Source organism: Malania oleifera, chromosome 13, assembly GCF_029873635.1.
Source record: "Malania oleifera isolate guangnan ecotype guangnan chromosome 13, ASM2987363v1, whole genome shotgun sequence".
Taxonomy (NCBI): domain Eukaryota; kingdom Viridiplantae; phylum Streptophyta; class Magnoliopsida; order Santalales; family Ximeniaceae; genus Malania; species Malania oleifera.
In genome coordinates, this window is record NC_080429.1 from 28,265,936 (window position 1) to 28,280,146 (window position 14,211).

Sequence of the window (14,211 nt, forward strand, 5' to 3'; positions counted from 1 at the left end):
TTGTTTTCTAAACCTTAGCGATTAGATGAAAACAAGACAAAGTAATTAATTTCATATTTTCCTTCTTAAAAAGGCCAAGTGGTCCATCTCTATTCTAATAAAAAGATGAGAATAGAGACGTCCTGGCATTGAAGGATTCTCTGACTTCTCACGTAATTTATTTAAAAGAGATGGCATCCATTTTCCTTGGGAGGAAGAAATTATAAGTTTAGCCTAGCATTGGTGGGGCGCGCCAGGCCAAAGCTGCAGTGCAGCGCTAAGGCGACGCAAGAGAGCCTCAATAGCAAGCTACTGTGATAGACTCTCCCCTTTAAAAAATTAATTTAATATCATGTGGACTAGTAGCCCACGTATCAGATATTAAACTGATAAGAACAGATACTACACTTGATCTTAGCCAAAAGGCCGAGAAAGGTATGCTTTGCCAACGAATCCGCATTCCGTTTTATCTGAGAGCTACGCTTCTTCCCATCTGTTGCGCTCCCAATGTGGGACGTAAAAGCAGCTCCGATCTCTTACGCTCAACTCCGGCTCCGTCAAACACAGATTCAGTAGGCATACATATCAACCACCGCCAGAAGAAGGAGAAGGAGAAGGAGAAGGAGTTGGAGAATGAGCTCTCTCTCTATCTCCTACACTTGCCTCCGGCTCCGTCAAACACAGATTCAGTAAGCATATATACCAGCCGCTGCCAGAGGAAGAAGACGAAGAATGTTTTGGGCTTTGTAACGTAAGAGCAGCAGCCAGCTAGCGCCTGAGAAAGCTACTGCGTTGACGATGTAGAAAGGATACTCTTGATCCTGAGCTCCAGCCTCCGTGCATGTTGGGGATATCTCTCGCATATATGGGCGGCTGCTGCGCTGCTGCCCTCAACTCCGGAGCCGCATTGCATTGCTTTCAAATTACAAATTATAGCCTTATTCTGTTTTTCTGTTGATTTCAAACTTCCAAAGGGCAGTCGATGATGATGATGGTGACGCTGAGTGATCCTAATATTTATGTAGCAACTTCTGTTCCATCTGGTGGGGGATCCAGAAATTCCAGAGGAGAAAAGGAAAACTTTGTATGTATGTATGTTATGCAGTATGTGCACCAACTTCATCAGGGGCAGGAGGTCTGGGATGGAATTCGCGTATTTTATTGTCAGTTTTAACGATGGCCTTCACTCATGAAACATATCAGATTTCGGGATTCTGGCTACTGAAACCTCCTCCATTACAGTCTTTAATTGGGCCAACTTATGCAAAAATTCCCCCCTACATTTTTCCGAACATATTCGCCAGCATCCTAGGGATGGAAACTCCAAAGGCATTTCATTCTCATGAACTTTAATCAACAAACCTTCTCAAGAAGGCTAGGGAAGACATGTTTTTTTTTTTCATTAAATCTATGCCGTTTATGGATTTGGAAGTAGTGGAGGTGGACATTTTACTAAATCCATTTATAGAAACGAGACTTTTCAAACCATAATTCCAAGTGACCCCAGAATAATAATCTCAAATCGGCCAGTAAGCTCATCTGAGAATTGGACGCATCGTGCCCCTCGTGTCGTCTGTTCTTCTGATTGAAAAATCCATGCATCTGCCATTACCCAATATTAAACTGTTCTTCTGGAAATTGATCAATTATGAATTTTATTCCAATCGAGTGCACACTCCACAAAACTAATGATGCATCATATGTCCCTTATGCTCTCCGTTTGAACGAGATATATATACCAATCATTTGTTTATTTAACGTACGCAAGAAAAACGAAAAACAGTTTTCAGTTAAAAAACTCCAGTCAGTTCCCAGCTTCAGCCGCAGATATCATTATTGTAAAGAAGACATTATTAACTTTCTTATTAGAAGCTGAATCTGTTTTTCACCCTTCACTAGGGCTCTTCTTCTGCTGTACAGCTCACGCCTCAGCAGCATTCCGATCTCAGAATCCCTCTCGCCCACCCGCTCCAGACCAGTAAGATCACGCACCTGCTCCCATTGATTTTCCATTAGTTTGGGAATACATCAACTAAGTCTATTACAGGAACTCAAAACTCGTTACCGCGCTAGAAAACATTAATCCGTTTAACAGAATTAGAGGCTGGATCAGCGTCACAAAGTGAAGACAGACTTGAACCCTAGGGTAGTTAAACCACTGGGGCTGCAACTTCTGCAGTTTCCCATTGTTCTCCATTTGGCGGTTCTGTCGACTATCTGTTAGGAACCTGTGAGCATCCAGATCAAAGTGACACCAAAATTTTAACATGGTTCAGTCAATATCGATTTACGTCCACAGAGCACACACCAAATATTCACTATCGCTGGAAAAATTACAACTCTCACACACTCACTCTCTCTCTTCCTCCCTTCTTCCTCTCTGCTCTCTCTGAGCTTCTCACTCTATCTGCACACACAATTACATCTTCCACAACCCTCTATTTATAGGGCTTGGAATTTAAATCACAATTAAAATAAAATCAATCATGAATGGAAGTTACAACGGAGAGGTTAATGGAGAGATAAATTGCACTAATTTCAACTTGTTTTCTAACTCAGCTCCATGAATGGTCCGCGTCTCCAACTCAGCTCTAGCTCCTGACTGTCTTCTGACTCCAACTCTAACAATCTCCCACTTAGAGACAAAGACGCTTCCTCAACCAGTATCATGAATAAATGATGTGCTCAAAACATATGTCTTCAAGTATGAAGACCAACTGAAGTTAAACACATCTTCAGTTTCTCTGTAGTCGCCACCTTCCTGTCTGCTCGATTTATGCGGACTAATCTGATGGTTGTCAGTTTCACAACTGGTGTAAAGATGCCGGTGTAGTCAATCCCTTCCTTCTGCTCAAAGCCTTTGACTACCAACCGTGGAGCTGTCATGCTCCTCTTCAATTCTGTACACCCACTTGTTGTGAAGGCCTTTGGGCAACTTCTACGTTCTGTTGAAGGTGAGGGACTTCATCTCATCCTTCATTGCAAGCTCTCACTTGCTTATATCTGGCACCTAACATGCTTCATCATGGCATTTGGGCTCTCCTCCATCTGTTGGAAGTAAATAATCAATATACCTTCTGTTTGGTACATGAGACCGAGTAGATCTCCTAAACTCCAGAGCTGGAGTAGGAGACGGTGGTGCGACGATCTGCTCCACTGGTTCCTCCACCTGAGGATTCTCAGTATTCTACTGATATGTCCCGATACATTCTGAGTGGACCAGTTCTAGTCCCTTCTTCTTTGGGGCATGGGTGTTTATCTGGAAACTAACTCTCTTCTGTTTCCCGACTATACAATCATCACACATGTCAATCTGTACTGAAATAGACATGGAGGCATTGGAGGTTAGAAAAAATGTTCCGATTTTCTTACCTCGCGCAATCATTAGTACACCCTTTGAAACTTTCCATTCATCGCTAATGAATTTCATCATATATCCCTCATTTGCCAGCTGACCAACTGAGATCAAATTCTTTCTCAGGTCTGGAATATACCTAACATCCTTCAGCTTCCATACTGACCCGTTTATATTGATCTTCACAACTCCCTTGCCGGTTACGTCGCAAGGTTGATCACTACCAAGGTACACCTTACCAAAATTATCTGGTATGTACTCCTTTAAACAATCTTTGCAGCATGTGGCATGAAATGAGGCTCCGAAGTCTAAGACCCAAGACTACTGCTTGCTTTCCAAAGAGCAGATCAACATCTCATCATTCTCGAAAGCAATATTTGCTTCTGTCTTTGCCCTCGTCTCAAATTCTTTCTTCTGACTCCTGCAGTGGTTCTTGTAATGACCAGTCTTTCCACAGTTCCAGCACTTAATAACTTTAGTGCTCTAGGAACCTGTGTCCTGAGTACCTCTAGGATTTCCAGATTTAGACCGTCTGGGCCTAGATCTACGCTGTTGTTTGATCGTCCATGCCTGTTTCCTCTGCCTCGACTCTCTATGTTCAAGGTTGAACTCGAATTGGAGCTATGGTTCGGCTACATTCTTATTTCTTCCGTCAAAATCATGCTGACGACCTCATCATATATATGTTTCGATTTTCCTGCGGAGCTACTGATGGCAGTGACTACATCATTCCAACTTTCAAGCAACTGACTGAGAAACAGTAGGGCCCGAATATCATTATCAAACGTTATCCCAACTGAGGCAAGTTGATCAGACAACTCATTGAAGTTATTCAAATGCCTGCTGAAACTCTCACCTATAGACATGTTCATCGTAAATAGTCTTTTCATGAGATGTACCTTATTTGCGGCTGAAGACTGCTCATACATATTAGAAAACGCATCCATTAGAGACTTGGTGGACGTTATATGCTTGATATTGAACGCCACAGATTTCGACAACGTCATTTTGATGGCTCCAAGGGCTTTTCGATCAAGCAACTCCCACTCGTCCTCGTTCATGGATGTTGGCTTACCCTTCAATAGTAAGTGCAATTCCTTTCCAAACAAATAATCTTCAATCTGCATCTTCCAAAAACCGAAATTGTTTCCATTGAACATTTCGATTTTTGAGCTCTTTTCATTCGACATCTCGATTCACTAATCTAGAGATGGAATTAGCTTAAATAGATAGCGTGATTGGATTTGAAATGATCGAAAACCCTAAAAATGGTTCAAGTCGCTTGAAAAACGGACCCAAAACAACTCCGAAAAGCTCAGTCAAAGTTTGGTCAAACCTAGTCAAAATTGGTCAACTCTGCTGACGTGGCATTGACGTGGCACGGTTACGTGGCAGTCATGGGTCCCACCTAATGCCGTGTCAGTTGACGTGGCCGTGGGGTCCACCTGCTAACATGGCACTCACAGTTGACGTGGTGCGTTGACGTGGCGCTGTGGTAGAGGGCCAGACCCGGGTTAGGAACCGAATCTTGGGTTGATCTGGTATGAGTCAGATTCCGGGTCAGGCGGGTTCCTTCCGGGTCGGGTCAAGGCGAATAGGGCGAGAAAGATGCGTGCAACACATGCAGCGCGTGAGGGACTGGTCACCGGAGCATGAGCGTCCTGCTCCGGTGGGGCGCGTGATGGCGCTTGAGCCTTCGTATGAACTCCGTTGGAGCTCCGAGTTGCACCCTCCTCTTCGTCTCAGCGAGCTGAATGCGATGGTGGCCTCAAAACGCAATTTTGATCAACTAGACAGAGCTCTGATTTCGGGATCACTTTCGATCTAACTTTTCTACTCCAACCAGACTCTGATACCACTTGTTAGGAACTTGTGAGCATCCAGATCAAAGTGACACCAAAATTTTAATGTGGTTCGATCAATATTGACCTGTGTCCATGGAGCACACACCAAATATTCACTATCGCCGGAAAAATTACAACTCTTACACACTCACTCTCTCTCTTCCTCCTTCTTCCTCTCTGCTCTCTCAGAGTTTCTCACTCTATCTGCACACACAATTACATCTTCCACAACCCTCTATTTATAGGGCTTGGAATTTAAATCACAATTAAAATAAAATCAATCATGAATGGAAGTTACAATGAAGAGGTTAATGGAGAGATAAATTTGTTGGGTTATTTCCTTCTATGTGGAGTAAAGCCCAAGTGGGCTTTATTCAAAACCAAAAGTTCAGCCCTTTTAGTGTGAAAACCTAAAGGAAGTTATAAAAAAGAGAGGAGAGAAGAGAGGACCCGTCACTTCTCAAAAGATAGAGAGAAAAACGTGATTTTTCTCATGCTACCCAGATTTCATTAAGACTTCGATCCTACTTCATCTGTGGTCCGATCGAACTGAAATTTGGAGGAGAGGTTCATGACTCAAGGAGCTACAATTTGAACGGTGGAGATCAGATTTGGAGCTCGAGAGTTGGGGTTTTTTTCTGTGAACAGTAACCGCGAATTTGGTATATTCTCTCCAATTTTCTTTGTATTTGCCAAGATTGTTGATATCTTGATGAGAGATATTTGTATCCTCTGATTACGATTAGAGAAGACTTTGTGTACCCATTATTTGATTGATAGTGGAGATTTTAACCGGACTAGGTCCCGTGGTTTTTCTTTCTCACACTGGAGAATTTTTCCACGTAAAAAATTACTTGTGTTCTTGTGGCTTGGTGTGATTGATTATTTCTCTTATTATTTTCAGCACGTATAAAAGTAGAGATTGTTAGAGATGGAGCCAAAAGACAGCCAGGAGCGGAGTTGGAGACGTGCATCATTCATGGAGATGAGTTGGAAAAATGCATTGAAATTAAGTGCAATTTATCTCTTCATTATCCTCCCCATTGTAACTCTCATTCTTGATTAATTTTTATCTTAATTGTAATTTAATCCAAGCCCTATAAATAGAGGGTTGTGGAAGATGTAAGATACTACAGCACAAAGAGAGTGCAGAGAGAAGCATGAGAAGCTCAGAGAGAGAGTTGAGAGGAAGAGAGAGAGAGAGAGAGAGAGAGAGAGAGAGAGAGAGAGAGAGAAAGAGAGAGAGAGAGAGAGAGAGAGAGAGAGAGAGAGAGAAAGATAGAGAGAGAGAGAGAGAGAGAGAGAGAGAGAGAGTTGTAATATTTTCCGACGGGATAGTGAATACTTGGTGTGTGTTCCGTGGACGTAGGTCGTTATTGACCGAACCACGTTAAATCTTTGGTGTCACTTTGATTTGGATGCTCACAGGTTCCTAACAAGTGGTAACAGAGCCCGGTTGGAGCAGAAAAGCCAGATTGGAAGTGATCCCGAAATTTAGAACTCTGTCCAGTAGATCAAAACTGCGTTTTGAGGCCACCATCGCATTCAACTCGCCGAGACGAAGAGAAGCATGCCATCCGGAGCTCCAAAGGAGCTCAGACGAACGCTTACGCACCCACACGTGTCTTGCCAGAGCAAGATGCCTTTCCACGCGCCGGCAACACGCCGCACGCGTCTTCTTCACTCGTTAGGTCTCAACCTGACTCGATTCACTCTCAGACCTGACCCAGAAGGTGACTCATACCCGAGTTAACCCGAGATCCGGCTTCACGACCCGGATCCGACCCGCCATTTCATAACCGGCCACACAAGCTCTGCCACGTCAGCTGGAGGTACCACGTCAGCAAGACCCCACTACCACGGCATCCAGTGGGCCCCACCTCAGCCACGTCAACCCTGTCACGTCAGTATTGCCACGGCAGCACCACGTCAGCAGGTGCCACGTCAGCCTGCCACGTCAACAAGTTTGATTAGGTTGACTGAAACTTTGACTGAGCTTTTCAAAGTCGTTTTGGGTCCGTTTTTCCAGCAACTTGAACCATTTCTAAGGTTTTCGATCATTCCAAATCCAACCACACTATCGATTTGAACTAATTCCATCTCTAGATTAGCGAATCAAGATGTCAAATGAAAAGAGCTCAAAAATCGAAATGTTCAACGAGAACAATTTTGGTTTTTGGAAGATGCAGATAGAAGATTATTTGTTTGGAAAGAAATTACACTTACCGTTGAAGGGTAAGCCAACATCCACAGACGAGGACGAGTGAGAGTTGCTTGATCAAAAAGCCCTCGAAGCCATCAGAATGACGTTGTCGAAATCTGTGGCATTCAATATCAAGCATATAACATCCACCAAGTCTCTGATGGATGCGCTCTCTAATATGTATGAGCAGCCTTTAGCCGAAAACAAGGTACATCTTATGAAAAGACTATTTACGATGAACATGTCTGCAGGTGAGAGCTTCAGCAGGCATTTGAATAACTTCAATGAGTTGTCTAATCAACTCACCTTAGTCAGGATAACGTTTGATAATGAGATTCGGGCTCTACTGATTCTCAGTCAGTTTCCTGAAAATTGGAATGGTGTTGTCACTGCCATCAGTAGCTCCGCAGGAAAATCGAAACTTATATACGATGAGGTCGTCAGCATGATTTTGACGGAAGAAATAAGAATGCAGCCGAACCATAGCTCCAATTCGAGTTCAACCTTGAACATAGAGAGTCGAAGCAGAGGAAACAGGCATGGACGATCAAACAATCGCAGCAGATCTAGGCCCAGACGGTCTAAATCTAGAAATCCCAGAGGTACTCAGGACACAGGTTCCTAGAGCACTAAAGTTATTGAGTGCTAGAATTGTGGAAAGACTAGTCATTACAAGAACCAATGCAGGAGTCAGAAAAAATAATTCGAGAAGGGGGTAAAGACAGAAGCAAATATTGCTTCCGAGAATGATGAGATGTTGATCTACTCTTTGGAAAGCAAGCAGGAGTCTTGGGTCTTAGACTCTGGAGCCTCATTTCATGCCACATGCTGCAGAGATTGCCTAGAGGAGTACACACCAGGTAATTTTGGTAAGGTGTACCTTGGCAATGATCAACCTTTCGACGTAACCGGTAAGGGAGTTATGAAAATCAATATAAACGGGTAAGTATGGAAGCTGAAGGATGTCAGGTATATTCCAGACCTAAGAAAGAAATTGATCTCAGTTGGTCAGCTGACAGATGAGGGATAGACAACGAAATTCATTAGCAATGAATGGAAAGTTTCAAAGGGTGTACTAATGATTGCGTGAGATAAGAAAAGCGGAACACTTTTTCTAACCTCCAATGCCTCCATGTCTATTTCAGTTGCTGCAGGAAATGATGCTAGCAACATCTGGAACCAACGACTTGGTCACATGAGTGAGAATGGACTCAGGGTGATGCACTCAAAGGAAAAATTGAGTGGTCTACAGTCAGTGCAGATTGACATGTGTGAGGATTGTATAGTCAGGAAACAGAAGAGGGTTAGTTTCCAGATAAACACTCGCGCCCTAAAGAAGAAGGGACTAGAACTGGTCCAGACACATCAGCAGAATACCGAGAATCCTTAGGTAGAGGAACTAGTGGAGCAGATCGTCACACCACCATCTCTTACTCCAGCTCCGGAGCTTAGGAGATCTACTCGATCCCATATACCAAACAGAAGGTATATTGATTACTTACTTCCTACAGATGGAGGAGAGTCCGAATGCTATGATAAAGCATGCCAAGTGGCAGATACGAGCAAGTAGGAGCTTACGATGAAGGATGAGATGAAATCCCTCACCTCCAACTGAACGTGGAAGTTACCCAAAGGCTTTCACAAAAAGTGGGTGTACAGAATTGAAGAGGAGCATGACGGCTCCAGAAGGTACAAGTCTCAGTTGGTAGTCAAAGGCTTTGAGCAGAAGGAAGGGATTGACTACACCGGCATTTTTGCACCAGTTGTGAAGATGACAGCAATCAGATTAGTCCCCAGGAATCAAGCAGACAGGAAGATGGTGACTACAAAGAAATTGAAGTTGTGTTCAACTTCAATTGGTCTTCATGCTTGAAGACACATATTATGAGCACATCATTTATTCATGATACTCTGGTTGAGGAGGCGTCTCTGTCTCCAAGTGGGAGATTGTTAAAGATGGAGCCAGAAGACAGCTAGGAGATGAGTTGGAGACGCGTATCATTCATGGAGATGAGTTAGAAAAGCGCGTTGAAATTAAGTGCAATTTATTTCTCCATTATCCTCCCCATTGTAACTCTCATTCTTGATTAATTTTTATCTTAATTGTAATTTAATCCAAGCCCTATAAATAGAGGGCTGTGGAAGATGTAAGATACTACAACACAGAGAGAGTGCAGAGAGAAGCGTGAGAAGCTCAGAGAGAGAGCTGAGAGGAAGAGAGAGAGAGAGAGAGAGAGAGAGAGAGAGAGAGAGAGAGAAAATTGTAATATTATACTGCGAGACAGTGAATACTTGGTGTGTGTTCCGTGGACGTAGGTCGTTATTGACCAAACTACGTTAAATCTTTGGTGTCACTTTGATCTAGATGCTCACAAGTTCTTAACAGAGATACGCTATATTTGCTTACATATAGAGAGAAGAATTATTCCGCTGTAGTTGTTTATTGATATCTCTCCCAACAAAATTGCACTAATTTCAATGCGTTTTCCAACTCAGCTCCATGAATGGTTCGCGTCTCCAACTGAGCTCCAGCTCCTGGCTGTCTTCTAGCTCCAGCTCTAACACTATTAGCATAAATAAAGTCTTGCAACAGTACCACCATTTCACGATAAAATAGTAGCAGCCTCAAAATCAGAAAATTTAACCTTGTTTTTGTTAATAAAAGAGGCATGGATAGTTGAAAACCATTTCATTTGATTTTTCCATCGCTTGTTAATTATGATGCCCTTCATGTGGCAACACAGAAAAGATCCAACTCACATATGAACCAACACTACAATTACAAGGAAAACATAGTATGTTGCATGAAGTTGCATGAAGACTACTCGTTACACAGACGCGCGCGCGCACACACACACACATATATATAATTTCAGTTGTTAATATCAAATTTCAAAGAAATTTCAAAGCAAATAGGAGCAAAGAAATAATATATATATATATATATATATATTTTATATATATACACACACATGTACTCATTTGAAATTTTAAAAAAATAGATAAAAAATTTATTTGGTAATGGTTACATTGATATTTGATAAATAATTTTTCTCGCCTATAAATTGAGATGCAAAATAGAGCACTATAGGAAGAAAACCAAAGGTTAATAATAGTAGGATCTTCACATGAAATGGTTTTGCCCATAAACCTAGATACTGCAAGTATAGCATGAATATATTTTCACGAAATTAAATATATATATATATATATATATATATGTTCATTTTCCATAAAAAGAATCATGAAATCTAAATTTAAAATAAAAATTATAAATTTGACCCCTTTGTAGTATTGCTTTGTTTAGCAAAAGATCCAATGTATTAGTATAATCCTATCGTTCAAGTCCTATTAATTTTAACATTTTTTTGTATGAACCATACAATTTTAATCTACAATTTTAACTTCCAACTCACATATAATTATAATATAATTTATCATTTTATTCATACTTATTTTCACATTTCCTAGTTAAATCAAAATATTTTTATTGACATTATTACCTTTTTTAACATTGTAATAAACTTGACTATTAATTACCCAAAAAATTGTCACCAATAAAAATTGTCTTCTCTTTTCTGATCTTGGAATTTAGTTTGATGTCATAGTTAGTGACATTATAATCAATTGTACTCGTAAATGACCAAGAAGGCTTTCAAGTAGGGTTGAAAGTTTCAAAAACATGATTTCTTACACTCCAACTCGGACAAAGAAGACACAGTTCTTTAGCAGAATTCTTTTAATTCAACTTGGAATTACACTAAAATGAAAAATCCAAAAATAAGCTAGTGCAACGTGATCAGGTTTAGATCGGGATTGAACATCAATTGCAATAATTAATAGACAACTCATTGGGGTAGATAAACAATACTCCCCTAGAAATATATAGGAAGTTTTATCCTCATATGACTCAAAAAAAAAATGATTCCAATTTATGTATGTATAGAATTATAATCTCAAATAAGTACATAAATAAATAAAAATAAAATAAATAATAAATAGTTAAATTAATTAAACCGTTTGACACTTGCCGCTTTCAATAGATTGAATACTTTGGAAAAGTTAAAATCGTGGGGTAAGGTCTAATATTCCACTCATATGCTATGGAATAATTTCTTAGAGGATAGAAAATACTTGTTCTTCAATTGTGAATTCTCAGACAAAATTTATTTGAAAATTTTCTCTTTTATAAATCTGGCAAGGAACTGCTTAAGTTGGGATAAGTAATTATCTTCATTATCTTTACCATGCTCTATAAAATTGGAATATAAACTTTTTTAGAATACTGCAACATATCCTATTAATGCCCAAAATTATCTTGTATATGGTAAAGAGGATATAAATGTACAAATGGTAGTAAACAAAATTATATTGAATTTTAATCGTAAACTCCATGGAAACTCTCTATAGAGTGTTGTTGTTTTTTTTTTTTTTTTTTTTGGCATTTTCTTTGTATTGTCGCTTTTGCATTCCTCCTTTTGTTTTTGTTTTTTTTATTACATAGGAGCTCCAACCACCAACAAGCCTTTCGGACCCCCTGGTGTGGCACCAAACCTACGGATCGGCGTCCTCCCCCTAGGTCTCACTGATCAGGTAAAGTCCGAAATGCAGACACGGCTTCTGTGCATCAGTTGGACGTTCGACCAACCCAACCCCCGGGACACATCTCTATTATTATCCACGATCCCTACTAGCTCACAGAGAACTCTCACCATCCACAGTCCCCGCTAGCTCATAGAGTAAACTCTCATCATCGACGGTCCCCGCTAGCTCATAGAGTAAATTCTCACCATTCACAGGTACTGCTGACTCCGTGAGTGTATCTACCTGGAATTGAATCATTACTAATAAATTTTAGTTATGTTTTTTGATTCATAAAAAATGACCACTAATACACACGCCACTATAATTAGTTAGAGACAATTTTCAAAATTTGTCACTATTAGTCACCATTAGTGATGGATAAACAACAATTTGGTTTTTGGAGGGAAGGAAATCATCACTAATACTAACTATTAGTGACAAATTCCATGAGTCACTTATCGCTACTCCTAATATACGCAACTCCTGATATCACTTATTTGTGATAGGTTTTCATGGATCGCTAATAATCTTTTGGTTTCTTTTTTTCTTTTTTGAAAGTTTAGAGTTACCTATAAAATTTTGTATATAACTTATAATTTTCACAACCATAATTCTTATGTTACTTCATTAATCTAAAAGCATACATATAAACAAGTATAATAATGTAATTTCACAATCAAATATATTCACAACCTCGAGATTAGAAATGTATTATTTTAACATTATAACCAAAAAATAAAATAAAAATTCATCAATAAGCCTCTATTTTACCACAACACCGTCGAGTACATATATCGATGATGTAACGCCCCGACCCTCTACATGGGTCCGGAGTGCTATTAATCTATTCATTTACTTGATAATCTACATTCTAATATCATGTATGCAGCGGAAAACATAAATATAATTTCCACAAATATAATAGCAAAGTTTACTATTTCTATCTATAATCCAAAATAACTATTCATCACATGTATTCTCATATATACGCATCCAGTATTCACAATCATTCATATCTCAGAAAACTTAAAACATATAACATAAAGCCTAACTTAATATATATATATCCCAAAAATATCATCAAAACTATACCTTTTTCCCTTTTATAACCCAAAAAAAAAATATTGCAATAACCTCGAGCTCTCTAAACTCAATCTCGTGGAGGTCCTGAAAAAAATAAGTTCATATTCGGGTGAAACACATCTTAGTAAGGGAAGAAACAATATATTAAAACAACGTGTGACTAACATGAGGTTTGTAAATAACATATTATACATCATTTGCAAATCATTAACATAATTTCTGAAATCATTTTTTGATCCTATTCAAACACATGTAAGGTATTTTACTCACAAGATTACCTAAAGATAGAGGTGATTACTCATCCATATAAGTAGCACCCCCTCTGCTCTGATACATTAGGCAACCCAAAGGTTATAGTTGAAGCATACCAAGGCACTCACCTTACTTAACAAACCCTCAAGTGATAGATTAATCTCGTATTTACACAGTTCATACAAAAGTTTACCAGCGAAGGCTCCTAAGAATAGGGAAATCTACCCACTCATACAAATAGTTTCCCTCTGCCCTAGCATGTTATGCAGCCTACTGCTACACCCGATACTGTAGTAACCGGAAAAAAAAATATAATAATAATAATAATAATAATAATAAAATAATAAAATAAAATTAATTAATTAAATTAATAAGTAAAATGAACAGTATGATAAGGAACAAATATATATATATATAAATATTAAAGCATGTATATATATATATATATATATATATATGTGTGTGTGTGTGTGTGTGTGTGTGTATAAAAGGTATGAAAGCTTCTTAAAGAAGCTTTACTTTACTTTACTTTACTTAAGGTTTATTATATACATATATATATATATATATTATTAAATTAGCACAAGCTTCTTTAAGAAGCTTTCGAAATCAAATTTTGGATTTTGGTGGGCGTGCTCTCTCTTCTCTCTCACTCTCTCTCTTCTCTCTCTCTCTCTCCTACAACTCTCTCTCTCTTCGATTCCGAGCTAGTTTTACGCCGGATCGACAAACCGAAACCACCACGACGCTCCTGGCGAAATTCTTCACAAGGCTGCCGGAACGGATCGTCAGGAAAACGAAATTGGATTTCATCCCAAATCCAAGGTAAGGCTTTATATTCAATATTTGGATTTTTGACAGTTGAAGAAAGTGATATACGCATAAAAATACAGAACTTTAATACTAGAAAT

General features: G+C 39.4%; 1 protein-coding gene and 1 non-coding gene across 2 annotated transcripts; both read right to left on the reverse strand.

Annotated features, from left to right (window-relative positions):
- Positions 1-222: 222 nt before the first annotated feature.
- LOC131147061 (U2 spliceosomal RNA) lies at positions 223-418 on the reverse strand. Its single transcript, XR_009134591.1, has one exon. It is a non-coding gene; the product is annotated as a U2 spliceosomal RNA (small nuclear RNA).
- Positions 419-1,615: 1,197 nt separating this feature from the next.
- On the reverse strand, positions 1,616-12,223 carry LOC131145772 (uncharacterized). Its single transcript, XM_058094961.1, has 3 exons — positions 12,081-12,223; positions 2,045-2,207; positions 1,616-1,971 (listed from the first exon to the last, which is right to left on the reverse strand). The coding sequence occupies exons 1-3, from the start codon at positions 12,221-12,223 to the stop codon at positions 1,813-1,815; spliced, it is 465 nt and encodes a 154-aa protein (XP_057950944.1). The 3' UTR covers positions 1,616-1,812.
- Positions 12,224-14,211: the final 1,988 nt, after the last annotated feature.

Bases quoted from the DNA above. Each gene is read 5' to 3' on its own strand.
- LOC131145772 (XM_058094961.1), bottom strand. From the start codon at position 12,223: ATGATTCAATTCCAGGTAGATACACTCACGGAGTCAGCAGTACCTGTG. The intron at 2,208-12,080 runs GTGAGCTAGTAG...GGATGCTCACAG, and splicing joins GTGGATGGTGAGAGTTCTCT to GTTCCTAACAGATAGTCGAC. The intron at 1,972-2,044 runs GTAACGAGTTTT...CAATGGGAGCAG, and splicing joins GATTAATGTTTTCTAGCGCG to GTGCGTGATCTTACTGGTCT.